Source organism: Oncorhynchus tshawytscha, unplaced genomic scaffold, assembly GCF_018296145.1.
Source record: "Oncorhynchus tshawytscha isolate Ot180627B unplaced genomic scaffold, Otsh_v2.0 Un_contig_2903_pilon_pilon, whole genome shotgun sequence".
NCBI lineage: Eukaryota > Metazoa > Chordata > Actinopteri > Salmoniformes > Salmonidae > Oncorhynchus > Oncorhynchus tshawytscha.
Window position 1 is genome coordinate 225,242 of NW_024609804.1, and position 14,075 is coordinate 239,316.

Consider the following 14,075-nt stretch of genomic DNA (forward strand, 5'->3'; position numbering starts at 1 on the left):
GTAGATTTATAATTGACCACATTTATGAAGAACTTACACTATTGTGGAGAGATGTACTGCTTGGAGTCTTTCCCTACGATAGAAATAAAATGAACATTTTTATGTAAATTATTTCGTTATTCTTTTGGCCAAATTTCATATACACAAATGTAAATTTACAAACAAAAAAAAACATTTTCTTACCATAAAAAAATAAATTGAACTGTATTTTAAGACAATTAAATACTCTACTAACAAAAAAGCTGTTAGAATTATAAGTGTATGTATGTCCCTTAAGGTCCTTGTGTAATGTGATATTGTACCCTCTAGCACAATTATCCATTATATATTATTCATATATGCTTGTGTTCCCTCATGTACTTCCTGTATTGATTTGTTGTTAATAAAAAAAGAGAAAAAAAAGACAGCCAATAGCTACTTTCCTTACTGAGGAGTTGGCAACACTGCCTCTGTTGCGGTGGTGGAACAGGAAGTTCCGGGAAGGCGCCAGAACTGTGTGGTGAAGACCATATATTTTGTGTCCGTTTCACATGTATTACTACAGGTATGTAATAGCACGTTTAAACTTTGTAATATCGAAAGAACATGTCATAACGTGCTGGGTAACACACAATTTAAGGTATTATCACGTTTGGTAAAGGTTTTATGTGTAATATTTGTGTCAAGCCGAGTGAGCATAACTATTTTATGTCACATAGCTAGAGACTTTGGGTTTGGCTGAGGGAATAAACATCATTTACTAAAGCTAATTTCATTTTTAAAATCGATTTTTGAGTTCGTTATTGGTTTTGTGTAAAATTCACGAGATGGTAAAATGGCGGCTCCCCTTCTGTCTACGTCAACTGAATTCAGTGCAGGCAGAGCGGGTTCACCTATTATTATTATTATTACATGTGTAACAATATTCAGACATTCAGGTGTTTCTATCTTTGTCTATGATTGTTACTATGTTGTGAAAAATGGGAAATACAATAGATTTTTTTGTGAGGTGAAATAATACAGTGAGGACATGGCTATTCAGGAGCATAGTCCATAGTGCTGCCTAAATTGCATACATTATCAGAAGCATAGCTAAATATGGGCACGTGCATCAGCAAGTCAAGTTAGGAGGCTGCAGATTGGACACAACAAAGCAACAAGGTTTGTTTTAAAGGTGGAGATATGTTTCTTCTGTTGTAGTCATGCACCATGCTCATTTTATTTCACAATGCACACCATTTAAAACGGACAAACTCTATTCACAACAGTACTCCGTTGGTTAGAGACAGACATTCAGTCAATACCAGGAATAGATTGTCCACAATCTGTTGTTATCCAGACAGAAACGAAAATTAGGCAAAAATAACATTTAGATTCAGAGTGATAACGAAATTGAATAATTTATCTGAGCGAACCAGAAACGTTTTAATATATAAATTCAAACATTACTTTAGAATCATTTATTTATAATACATTGGAAGGTTGTGCAGGACTATGGAAGAATCAATCCAACTTTTCAGACTGTTAAGAGTATTTATCTGGTCAATATGTCAGTGTGTTATGTCTCTTTGTCTCTGTGTGTGTTATGTCTCTTTGTCTCTGTGTGTGTTATGTCTCTTTGTCTCTGTGTGTGTTATGTCTCTGTCTCTGTGTGTGTTATGTCTCTTTGTCTCTGTGTGTGTTATGTCTCTTTGTCTCTCTTTGTCTCTGTGTGTGTTATGTCTCTTTGTCTCTGTGTGTGTTATGTCTCTGTGTGTGTGTGTTATGTCTCTCTCTGTGTGTGTGTCTCTGTTTGTCTCTGTGTGTGTTATGTCTCTTTGTCTCTGTGTGTGTTATGTCTTTGTCTCTGTGTGTGTTATGTCTCTTTGTCTCTGTGTGTGTTATGTCTCTTTGTCTCTTTCTCTGTGTGTGTTATGTCTCTTTGTCTCTGTGTGTGTTATGTCTCTTTGTCTCTGTGTGTGTTATGTCTCTTTGTCTCTGTGTGTGTTATGTCTCTTTGTCTCTGTGTGTGTTATGTCTCTTTGTCTCTGTGTGTGTTATGTCTCTGTGTGTGTTATGTCTCTTGTGTGTGTTATGTCTCTTTGTCTCTGTGTGTGTTATGTCTCTTTGTCTCTGTGTGTGTTTGTCTCTTTGTGTGTGTTATGTCTCTGTGTGTGTTATGTCTCTTTGTTGTGTGTTATGTCTCTTTGTCTCTGTGTGTGTTATGTCTCTTTGTCTCTGTGTGTGTTTTGTCTCTGTGTGTGTTATGTCTCTTTTGTCTCTGTGTGTGTTATGTCTCTGTGTGTGTTATGTCTCTTTGTCTCTGTGTGTGTTTTGTCTCTGTGTGTGTTATGTCTCTTTGTCTCTGTGTGTGTTATGTCTCTTTGTCTCTGTGTGTGTTATGTGAAAATGTGATCACATTATACATTTAAAAAAAAATGTTTTAAGGACTCTTGGAAGATTAGTCCAAATGAGAAGTAAAATATATCCCAATAAAATCAAAACTAACTGCAACCTGTACTAATTGTTTTTTTGTTGTAATTTATGCATTTATGTAAATGTAGGAAATCTACTATAGGTTAAGTTCACTTACATTGTGTCATTTAAAGTGTGTACTTTTTGTCTAATGGGAATGAATGTTGAGTTGTCAATGCTTAGCTACCTGATCTATTGACATGAGATAATTGAACAAATATCATTGATTTTTAGAGAATTAAGAAAGTGGCAGAACTGTCAAGACAATAACTTTTGTGTCCGTTTCTCTTTATTACTACAGGACGACTCAGATCAAGTCTGAGGCCGGTAACATCAACAGTGAGGACAAACCCAGCCTGCCACTCTCCTTCCACACCGAGTCCAAACCTACAGTCACTGGGTCCTGATTGTGACAGTGGAGCCCAGTTTGCACTGCAGGATCCAGAGATGGCAGCAGTGAAGCTGGAAGACTGCAGTCAAACACTGGAGCTGAATGTCAACATTAAAGATGAAGAAGAGGAGGAGAAGATTGGGAAATGTGTTTATCATGGTAAGAGCAGATTCTTTCTTCATAAGTTAGACCTCCGTAAGTTATGACCCAGTCTATTGCTGGGTTAAGTTCTATCTGACTCACACATCCCTGAAGAACTCCAGACTGTTGTTTGTTTCAACTTCACACTGTGTGTTGAAAGTTGCTATAGAATCAATGAGAAGGTAGATGTTATTTCATGCTACTGAGATCTGGATGGTTTGACATCAGTATTGTCAGGATGTGTTTTATTCAATGGGCTGTCTGGAATTATCATAGTGTCGACTAAAGAAGTGAAGAAGATTAATACATGACTAAGGACACCTACAGTAAAGTGTGACACCAACTTTTCCTGATCGAAAAGCATTGCAGAGAATTGAAATTAGAACGAGTTATTTCCTGAATAGAGTGAAATTCAAGTGGAATTGACAGCAACCCTAGCAACTACACAGACTCATTTCATAGAACTTCAGAACACTGCCAACTGAAGCCAACTAGCTAACTAGCTATCAGCTGTCAGTCAGCTAACCACTGCTAGATGTCATCAGCTAACCTTTAGCTCGGAAAGCTCTCGCCAGTTCTTACAACGCGTTTCAAACCAGAAACATACCGGACCTATTTTTCTCTCCAAAGCCCCGGATTCCTACCAGCAAACTCTGAACCTTTTCATCTGGATCATCGCAGTTAGCTAACCGCAACCCCGGTTGACTACTCCTGGCTAACATTTCCGTCCCGGAGCTAGCACCAACTAGCTTGGAGCTAGCCCATGCTAGACCCATCTCCCGGCTAGGGCTCCTGGGCTACCCCTGAAGCCCACTCCTCGGCTACAATATCCGGACCCCTTCTACTGCTGGTACGGGGCCCCGCCGATCCTTCACGACTGGAATACCGACGTAATCTGCCCGGGGATCCCAACAGGCCACTCAGGCGCGACGTCCCCTGAAGGCCCTTCTGCTAACCGTGGCTTGCTAGCTATCTAGAGCATATTGGGCTGTTAGCTGATCCATCGGCCAATTTCTTGGACATGCTCTTTAACCGATCGCTGCCCGCACCTGCCCGCCCGCCCGTCCAACATCACTACTCTGGACGGTTCTGACTTAGAATATGTGGACAACTACAAATTCCTAGGTGTCTGGTTAGACTGTAAACTCCTTCCAGACTCACATGAAACATCTCCAATCCAAAATTAAATCTAGAATCGGGTTCCTATTTCACAACAAAGCCTCTTTCACTCATGCTGCCAAACATACCCTCGTTAAACTGACCATCCTACCAATCCTCGACTTCGGCGATGTCATTTACAAAGTAGCCTCCAACACTCTACTCAACAAATTGGATGCAGTCTATCACTGTACCATCTGTTTTGTCACCAACGCCCCATATACTACCCACCACTGCGACCTGTATGCTCTCGTTGCCCCCCCCCCCGTAGCATGTGCTCCAGCAGGTATATCTCACTGGTCATCCCCAAATCCAATTCCTCCTTTGGCCGCCTCTCCTTTAATTTCTCTGCTGCCAATGACTGGAACGAACTGCAAAAATTTCTGAAGCTGGATACTCTTACCTCCCTCACTAGCTTTAAGCACCAGCTGTCAGAGCAGCTCACAGTTCACTGCACCTGTACATAGATTGGATGGGCTATTTACAGATGAGCTATCTCATCCCCATACTGTATTTATTTATTTATTTATCTTGCTCCTTTGCACCCAGTATCTCAACTTGCACATTCACCCTCTGCACATCCTACCATTCCAGTGTTTAATTGCTATATTGTAATTACTTTGCCACCATGGCCTATTTATTGCCTTACCTCTCTTGTCCTACCTCATTTGCACATGCTGTATATAGATTTTTCTACTGTATTATTTATTGTATGTTTGTTTATTCCATGTGTAACTCTGTGTTGTTGTATGTGTCGAACTGCTTTGCTTTATCTTCGCCAGGTCGCAGTTGCAAATGAGAACTTGTTCTCAACTAGCCTACCTGGTTAAATAAAGGTGAAATAAATATGTAAATAATATCCTCTATCATATGATGCATTAACCCATAAAGCAGTTAAACCCCAAACCAACTATGATGTTTATAGTAGTTCCCAGACCCAACCATTCTGTATGTCTTACAATGGAATCTAGTCTCTCTCCCGCTCCGCTTCCTGTGTCATGGTGTCTTCACTTCCTGTGTCATGGTGTCTTCACTTCCTGTGTCATGGTGTCTTCACTCACCCATTATGCAGTTGGACCTCACTTCACGTGAAAACTATGCACCCCCCCCAAGGAGAGACATGACGATCTTAACCACTGTAGGTACTGTTCGAAGTAGTGTCTCTCAAATCAATGCTGTTCCAACACCCCCGCCTGGTGTCTCTTGATGTACACTCAATCTCCAGAATTCAGCCCGTGCCCTCGGTTATATCTTGGTTCCACCTGAGGACATATGCACACTGCAACACACAGGTTATTTCCTGACAACATCATTAGTGATATTTGAATAACAGCATCCCCTGTTCTCCCATTGGTCCCCCAGTTACCACTTACCAATCCATGTGACGTGTCGTCATTACTGATATACCAACAATGCTACAAAAGTAACCATTGCTACTTCCAACATGGCCCGTGACTATCGTCTCACAATACCCCCCATTTGCGCAGTAGTCCAAGTTCATGCTATTAATATAGCATTCTACACTTCTACTACTGTTCCTTCTGTTACTGGCCCCACAGGGACTGCTGTGAGACTAGCTATTGCCCGGAATTTGTCTCCTGCTCTCCTATTGTCTTCGTGTTTTACTGATAAGTCTAGGACTGAACTTTCAGATACCCCCTACCTGTTTCCCAATTTATCCCTTAGTCTCTAGCCACCAACATCTCCACTGATCTCCTGTATTCTGCTACAGTTGGTACCTGTGGATATTACACCCCTGTGCTTAAGTTAGGTACACATCTCTCACCCCAAGGCCGATCTACCCCAAGGCCGATCTACCCCAAGGCCTATCTATCCCCCCCACTGGACTCTACCCCATTGGACTCTAAACACATTGGCCTCCTGTATACAGGGATCTGTAGCTAGTCCTTCTGGCGACGTGGCCTCCTGTATACAGGGATCTGTAGCTAGTCCTTCTGGCGATGTGGCCTCCTGTATACAGGGATCTGTAGCTAGTCCTTCTGGCGATGTGGCCCCCTGTATACAGGGATCTGTAGCTAGTCCTTCTGGCGATGTGGCCTCCTGTATACAGGGATCTGTAGCTAGTCCTTCTGGCGATGTGGCCTCCTGTATACAGGGATCTGTAGCTAGTCCTTCTGGCGATGTGGCCTCCTGTATACAGGGATCTGTAGCTATTCTTTCAAGTGTTATGCCTTCTGTGATAAACTCATTACTGAAAGTTGCCAATAGTGTCTGAAATGACAACACTATCTCTTCTACTTTCACCATTATCTGTGTATGTGTAACGTTCAATTAAATCCCCATGTTGTGTCCCGTTAGCTCATAGAAGAAAGAGAGCAGCTATCTCCTGCAACAATATACAGTCTCTGGGATTGATACTCCTCTATCATTACATCTAACCCATAACACACTATACTCCCAAATCATTTTCTACATTTTACAAACCTACTAACACGTTCTCAAATCAATTTAGTTGAACACCCTCATGTTCCACCAAACCTAAAAACATATTGACTTGAAAAGAAAAGAGAAACTAAGTACATGTTTAATAACTTTGCATTGATGTAACATGAACTCTTAATACAGGGTAATACAAAAACCAAACTTTCATGTTCGTCCCAAGCTGTCATCCAGTGAGTCTCCCTAACAAACCACCTCCCGTCACGATGACACCCAGAGAGAGATACGTTTCTTAAAAACTCTCTCGGCAGCCACATAACTGTTAGCAGTGCCTCAGCCCCTCATCGTGCTTTAGCCATTCTCTCTCGCAGTGTCCCAATCACAACGACAACATTTTATCACTTTAGAATTTAGAATGACTGACCTCAGTGCGTTCAGTGTCCCATCACAACGAAAACGTTTTATCACTTTAGAATTTAGAATGACTGAACTCAGTGTGTTCTTTGAGACGAAGGCACAAATTCCAGTTGATCAACTCCGCCCCCATCACCCCTGTTAGAACATACATTTATAAACAACCTTTTATTGCCGGTCATAACTCTTCCCATTACAGGCCTGGTAAAGAAAAATCAGTATCTCAATGCGTTTTCAGTTTAAATAGTTAGCAGGGCGTATACCCCCCCCTTCACCTGGCACTTATCATTCTAGCGTATCGTTTACAGTTCATTTTCCCAACGGCACATGTAACTTTTGCCTGTCGCATTTCATGGCCCTTGATAATGTCCCGATTTTAATATCCAGTTAGATACTTCTGTTTTTTCCACGTACACGAGTCTCTCACCTGAGCTTGTCCTCTCTCTCTCCACGCTCACTCCACACGTGCTCTCAGCACCACGAGTCTCTCACCTGAGCTTGTCCTCTCTCTCTCCACGCTCACTCCACACGCGCTCTCAGCACCACGAGTCTCTCACCTGAGCTTGCTTGTTCCACACGCGCTCTCAGCACCTCTCTCACCTGAGCTTGTTCTCTCTCTCTCCACGCTCACTCCACACGCGCTCTCAGCACCACGAGTCTCTCACCTGAGCTTGTTCTCTCTCTCTCCACGCTCACTCCACACGCGCTCTCAGCACCACGAGTCTCTCACCTGAGCTTGTTCTCTCTCTCTCCACGCTCACTCCACACGCGCTCTCAGCACCACGAGTCTCTCACCTGAGCTTGTTCTCTCTCTCTCTCCACGCTCACTCCACACGCGCTCTCAGCACCACGAGTCTCTCACCTGAGCTTGTTCTCTCTCTCCACGCTCACTCCACACCTCAGCACCACGAGTCTCCACACCTGAGCTTGCTCTCACGCTCACTCCACACGCGCTCTCAGCACCACGAGTCTCTCACCTGAGCTTGTTCTCTCTCTCTCCACGCTCACTCCACACGCGCTCTCAGCACCACGAGTCTCTCACCTGAGCTTGTTCTCTCTCTCTCCACGCTCACTCCACACGCGCTCTCAGCACCACGAGTCTCTCACCTGAGCTTGTTCTCTCTCTCTCCACGCTCACTCCACACGCGCTCTCAGCACCCCGGCCCTGGTTTTGGTTCGGACTCAGATAGGAGTGGTAAAAGTCATTGTCTCTCATAGCACCGCCTTCTTCTCTTTTTCTTCAGCCGGTTAGGGAGGGTTTTGAGGTTGACTGTCTATTGTCAAATGATTTCTATCTTCAATTTAAACACGATCTGACTTCAGCTTCCAGGATAATCTCAACAACAACGAAAACACAGTTAAATTCATTACATTTCTGTTTCAGTAAATTAGACAAAAATTGACAATATGATGAATTATGACATTAACCTTTCCTTCATACCATCTCCAAGACACAAGTCAAAAAGCATAACATAATTGGTAGAATTAACGTGCACTTCTTTTAGCGCCTCCATGGCTTTATTTAATACCGCTTTCTCTATATTACAGGGAGAAACGGGTCCGTTTGTCGCCATATCAATAGTTATTATTCCCTAAACACAGCAGCCTGTATGAGTTTACCTTCCGGGCCTTACCATTTACTATAAAGCTACGACCGGTCGTTACACAATGGGCCTTTTGAATAAACTCAGGCTTCAAAAGGCCGTATTCTATAATTCTTCAGCCTACGATTCTCATCTCCCCAAGATGTCAGAATGAGTGGTAACAGGTGTAGGAATGTGCCTACCTTATTTGCTGTGCAGGCTCCTGTTCCACTGTTCTGGACTCTTTGGTTTGATAAAAAAATCGTGGTGAATCCTGGACAACGCCAACTGTTAGGTTCTTATTTTTTGTTGTGAGTAAATAACTCACAAACACTAGAGAAGCTTTAACCAAGTTTAATCTTTCCAAAGGTTCTGTGCAGCTGAAATCAGACAAAACATTTCAGACATCACAGTTTATATACATCCTACATAAGACACTCCTCTTCCTTACAGTTTATGGCTCCACAGGAAAGAAGGTAACCAGATACAGTGGGGAGAACAAGTATTTGTTACACTGCCGATTTTGCAGGTTTTCCTACTTACACACGGCTGCAGTGTGTGCAAACCTGGTCAAGAACAACAGGAAACGTATGATCTCTGTAATTGCAAACAAAGGTTTCTGTACCAAATATTAAGTTCTGCTTTTCTGATGTATCAAATACTTATGTCATGCAATAAAATGCAAATGAATTACTTAAAAATCATACAATGTGATTTTCTGGATTTTTGTTTTAGATTCCGTCTCTCACAGTTGAAGTGTACTTATGATAAAAAAATACAGACATCTACATGTCTGGAAAACCTGCAAAATTGTCAGTGTATCAAATACTTGTTCTCCCCACTGTAGCAACCCTGATTACTCCCTTAAGGGGAACTGTCCTCACCTCTCACCTCCTGACCCACAGATATCCATCTGTCTTCCCTATATCAACACATCGCTCTCCTCTCCTCCATCAAACACATTCCAAAGCCTGGCTTTTTACAAACTCTTTCTATTCAAGGCTTTGTCTCTATCATTTATTTAATATCTCAATGTTCAAAGTTTAGCCGATTCCAACACCAGACAACAGTGTGTGTGAGAGGTGTTTGTAGAGGTGAAGGACAAAACTGGTGTTGGCCTCTCCAACACCATCAAACAAGTACTAGCTCCACTGAATGTCAAGGAGAAACTGGTTGCACAAACCTACGATTGGTCAGCGCTGATGAGTGGTAATGTACGTGGTGTCCAACCGCTGCTGATGGATTCCTTTCTGGACTGCAGAACTCCAGTGTTCTACCCAGCTGTGGCTTGTGGGTAACCAGGAGAAGATGAAAAGGGAGCTGTTCACTGTCTACCGGCATCCTGAGCTGCACACTGGAAAGACGGCACTTTCTTTATTGAAATCACTCTACCAGAATAACCTGCAGGAGGCCTTGTCTGAGACGGTCTCTCTTCTCAAAATCATCATCATCACCACTCTGATGACAACTGCCGAGTCAGAGAGAAACTTTTCTACCTTTTTAAAAGGATAAAAACCGTCATACGCAACTCCATGGGCCAGAAAGGTTAAATGCTTTGGCCATGCTGTCAATCCAGCATGACATCATCCAGAGAATGTCAAAGTAATACTAAGTGTATGTTAGTAGCCCATGTGCCTCACCCTAAGAATTTGGTACCCCCCTAAGAACTTAGCCTACTGTTCTGACTTGGTGGTGCACATGTAGCCTATAGCCTGTTTTAGAAAAATGTAATTTAATATTGTAACAGGCTGCGTACCTGCCCCCATTGTAAGAACTTTCATTGTCTGCTTATGTACCCCTGTTAATTTATCCTCCTGTTCTGACTTGGTGTACAGGGACAAAACTGTAAGAATGGCCCATGTTCTGAATTATGTCGTTGTCCATTTAAAAAATGCTGAATAAATAGACTACATCTGTCTCAGCTCGCTCATGTCTTAATGGAAATGACGGCTTTCCTCTTACCCTCTTATAGCCATTTATGTCATAGTTTGTACATCAGCATTGTAATATTTCTCATAAAGGTCCATCTCATTAGTATCTTATTCATCATTTTAGGCAGCGTGAGAACGATGCATTTCATTGTTTTTCTTACTTTGTGTGTTATATAATTATCTCTGGTGCTTTTCTCTACGAGGAGGGTGGTAAGTTACAGACCCAACAACATTATATTGTAGTATCCCCTCGTAACCATGGTTGCCAGTGACAGTCTCTTGTTCAACAGACGGTTCAGTAATAGACCCATGTTATTCCAGTTCATATTGCAAGGGTAGTTTTGTTTGCTCAATGTGCTTTCAGTCCCAATAATATATTGTATATTGTCTATACAAGTGGATCCTCGTGATTGTATCGTCCTTCATTTTTTAGACCACATAGGACAAATGAAATACTTCAAATGGAAGGCTAACCGCTGAGTCTGGGTCTCTCTCTCTATGGAAGGCTAACTGCTGAGTCTGGGTCCTCTCTCTATGGTAGGCTAACCGCTGAGTCTGGGTCTCTCTCTATGGTAGGCTAACCGCTGAGTCTGGGTCTCTCTCTCTATGGTAGGCTAACCGCTGAGTCTGGGTCCTCTCTCTATGGTAGGCTAACCGCCTAGTCTGGGTCCCTCTCTCTATGGTAGGCTAACCGCCTAGTCTGGGTCCTCCTCTCTATGGTAGGCTAACCGCCTAGTCTGGGTCCTCTCTCTCTATGGTAGGCTAACCGCTGAGTCTGGGTCCTCTCTCTATGGTAGGCTAACCGCCTAGTCTGGGTCCCTCTCTCTATGGTAGGCTAACCGCTGAGTCTGGGTCTCTCTCTCTATGGAAGGCTAACCGCTGAGTCTGGGTCTCTCTCTCTATGGTAGGCTAACCGCTGAGCCTGGGTCTCTCTCTCTATGGAAGGCTAACCGCTGAGTCTGGGACCTCTCTCTATGGTAGGCTAACCACTGAGTCTGGGTCCTCTCTCTATGGAAGGCTAACTGAGTCGCTGAGTCTGGGTCCTCTCTCTATGGAAGGCTAACTGCTGAGTCTGGGTCTCTCTCTCTCTATGGTAGGCTAACCGCTGAGTCTGGGTCCTCTCTCTATGGTAGGCTAACCGCTGAGTCTGGGTCTCTCTCTCTATGGTAGGCTAACCGCTGAGTCTGGGTCCTCTCTCTATGGAAGGCTAACCGCTGAGTCTGGGTCTCTCTCTCTATGGTAGGCTAACCGCTGAGTCTGGGTCTCTCTCTCTATGGTAGGCTAACCGCTGAGTCTGGGTCTCTCTCTCTATGGTAGGGCTGAGTCTGGGTCCTCTCTCTATGGAAGGCTAACTGCTGAGTCTGGGTCTCTCTCTCTCTATGGTAGGCTAACCGCTGAGTCTGGGTCCTCTCTCTATGGTAGGCTAACCGCTGAGTCTGGGTCTCTCTCTCTATGGTAGGCTAACCGCTGAGTCTGGGTCTCTCTCTATGGTAGGCTAACCGCTGAGTCTGGGTCTCTCTCTCTCTATGGTAGGCTAACCGCTGAGTCTGGTCTCTCTCTCTCTATGGTAGGCTAACCGCTGAGTCTGGGTCTCTCTCTCTATGGTAGGCTAACCGCTGAGTCTGGGTCTCTCTCTCTATGGTAGGCTAACCGCTGAGTCTGGGTCTCTCTCTCTATGGTAGGCTAACCGCTGAGTCTGGGTCTCTCTCTCTCTATGGTAGGCTAACCACTGTGTCTGGGTCTCTCTCTCTCTATGGTAGGCTAACCGCTGAGTCTGGGTCTCTCTCTCTCTATGGTAGGCTAACCGCTGAGTCTGGGTCTCTCTCTCTATGGTAGGCTAACCGCTGAGTCTGGGTCTCTCTCTCTGTGGTAGGCTAACCGCTGGTCTCTCTCTCTATGGTAGGCTAACCGCTGAGTCTGGGTCTCTCTCTGTGGTAGGCTAACCGCTGAGTCTGGGTCTCTCTCTGTGGTAGGCTAACCGCTGAGTCTGGGTCTCTCTCTCTATGGTAGGCTAACCGCTGAGTCTGGGTCTCTCTCTCTCTGTGGTAGGCTAACCGCTGAGTCTGGGTCCTCTCTCTGTGGTAGGCTAACCGCTGAGTCTGGGTCTCTCTCTCTGTGGTAGGCTAACCTACCATAGAGCAAAACAAGCAGTCATTGTGTAGAGAATCATTGCACCATCTGAAGCGCTGTGAAATATATATATTTTTCTGATAACCAAAAATACCGTATTTTCAGCTTTGAAGCTGGTGTACAAGCCCAAAAGCGTGGTTGTTCTGGGAAGGTTGAGGGGCAGCTCTCAGGGATCTGTAGGGGGATTGTGGATGGTTGGTGGCCTGGCAGTTGGGAGCTTGGGCTGGTGGCCAATAAGTCGCTGGTTCGGGAGATCTGTTGACCTGCCTTTGGGCAGAGTGCTTGACCCTGGTTGCTCCTGTTGGACTCTCTGTGTGGGAGTCTGTGGGCCTCTCTGGGTGGGAGTCTGTGGGCCTCTCTGGGTGGGGGTCTGTGGGCCTCTCTGGGTGGGGGTCTGTGGGCCTCTCTGGGTGGGGGTCTGTGGGCCTCTCTGGGTGGGGGTCTGTGGGCCTCTCTGGGTGGGGGTCTGTGGGCCTCTCTGGGTGGGGGTCTGTGGGCCTCTCTGGGTGGGGGTCTGTGGGCCTCTCTGAGTGGGGGTCTGTGGGCCTCTCTGGGTGGGTGTCTGTGGGCCTCTCTGGGTGGGTGTCTGTGGGCCTCTCTGGGTGGGTGTCTGTGGGCCTCTCTGGGTGGGGGTCTGTGGGCCTCTCTTAATAATAAATGTATTAGTAAATTATATGAATTATGCATTGAACTGCACCCATCTATTCTACCAACAATGCCTTAGTGGACGTCATGAAATGTTGAGACAAACCTCTTATGAAGTTGGTTTTGTAGCAGAAACTGGGAATTTGATATTTTTTACTGATATTATGATTGTCTGTCTGTCACGTTCATGTCTGAAATGTAGTTCAAACGCTGTCAGTTGCACTTTTAATTTCTTTTAAGCGCAATTTTTTTTTACCGTGTAATTTAAAGTGTGCCCTCGTCTAATGTGAATTAATTTTTGTTGTTGTCAATGTTTAGCTACCCGGTCTATTGAAATTAGATCATTGAACAATTTTTTTTTTCTTTTTTTTTTTTGAGAATAAAGGAAGTGCCAGAACTAAAAGACAACTTTTGTCCGTTTGACTTTATTACTACAGGCCGACTCAGGTCAAGTCTGAGGCCAGAAACATCAACAGTGAGGACAAACCCAGCCTGCCACTCTCCTTCCACACTGAGTCCAAACCTACAGTCACTGGGTCCTGATTGTGACAGTGGACCCCAGTTTGCACTGCAGGATCCAGAGATGGCATCAGTGAAGCTGGAAGACTGCAGTCAAACACTGGAGTTGAATGTCAACATTAAAGATGAAGAAGAGGAGGAGAAGATTGGCACATCTGTTTATGATGGTAAGAGCAGGTTCTATCGATAAGTTCCCTTCATAGGTTATACCTCCATTCGTTATGACCCAGTCTATTGCTATTGTGAATTCTGTCCTTCTGACATCACATCCCTGATGAACACCAGACTGTACAAAACTTGTTTTTCATTCCAACTTCCCGCTGTGTATGA

At 44.2% G+C, this 14,075-nt stretch overlaps 1 protein-coding gene across 1 annotated transcript in view; it reads left to right on the plus strand.

The window, feature by feature from the left end:
* The first annotated feature begins 2,682 nt into the window (after positions 1–2,682).
* The window catches only part of LOC112243494 (zinc finger protein 721), an 87,342-nt gene continuing 75,949 nt past the window's right edge, over positions 2,683–14,075 (plus strand). The window contains exons 1-2 of the mRNA XM_042318374.1: positions 2,683–2,983; positions 13,664–13,912. Of these exons, the coding sequence (XP_042174308.1) occupies positions 2,881–2,983; positions 13,664–13,912 (352 nt within the window). The 5' untranslated portion in view covers positions 2,683–2,880. The remainder of the gene's footprint in view (positions 2,984–13,663; positions 13,913–14,075) is intronic.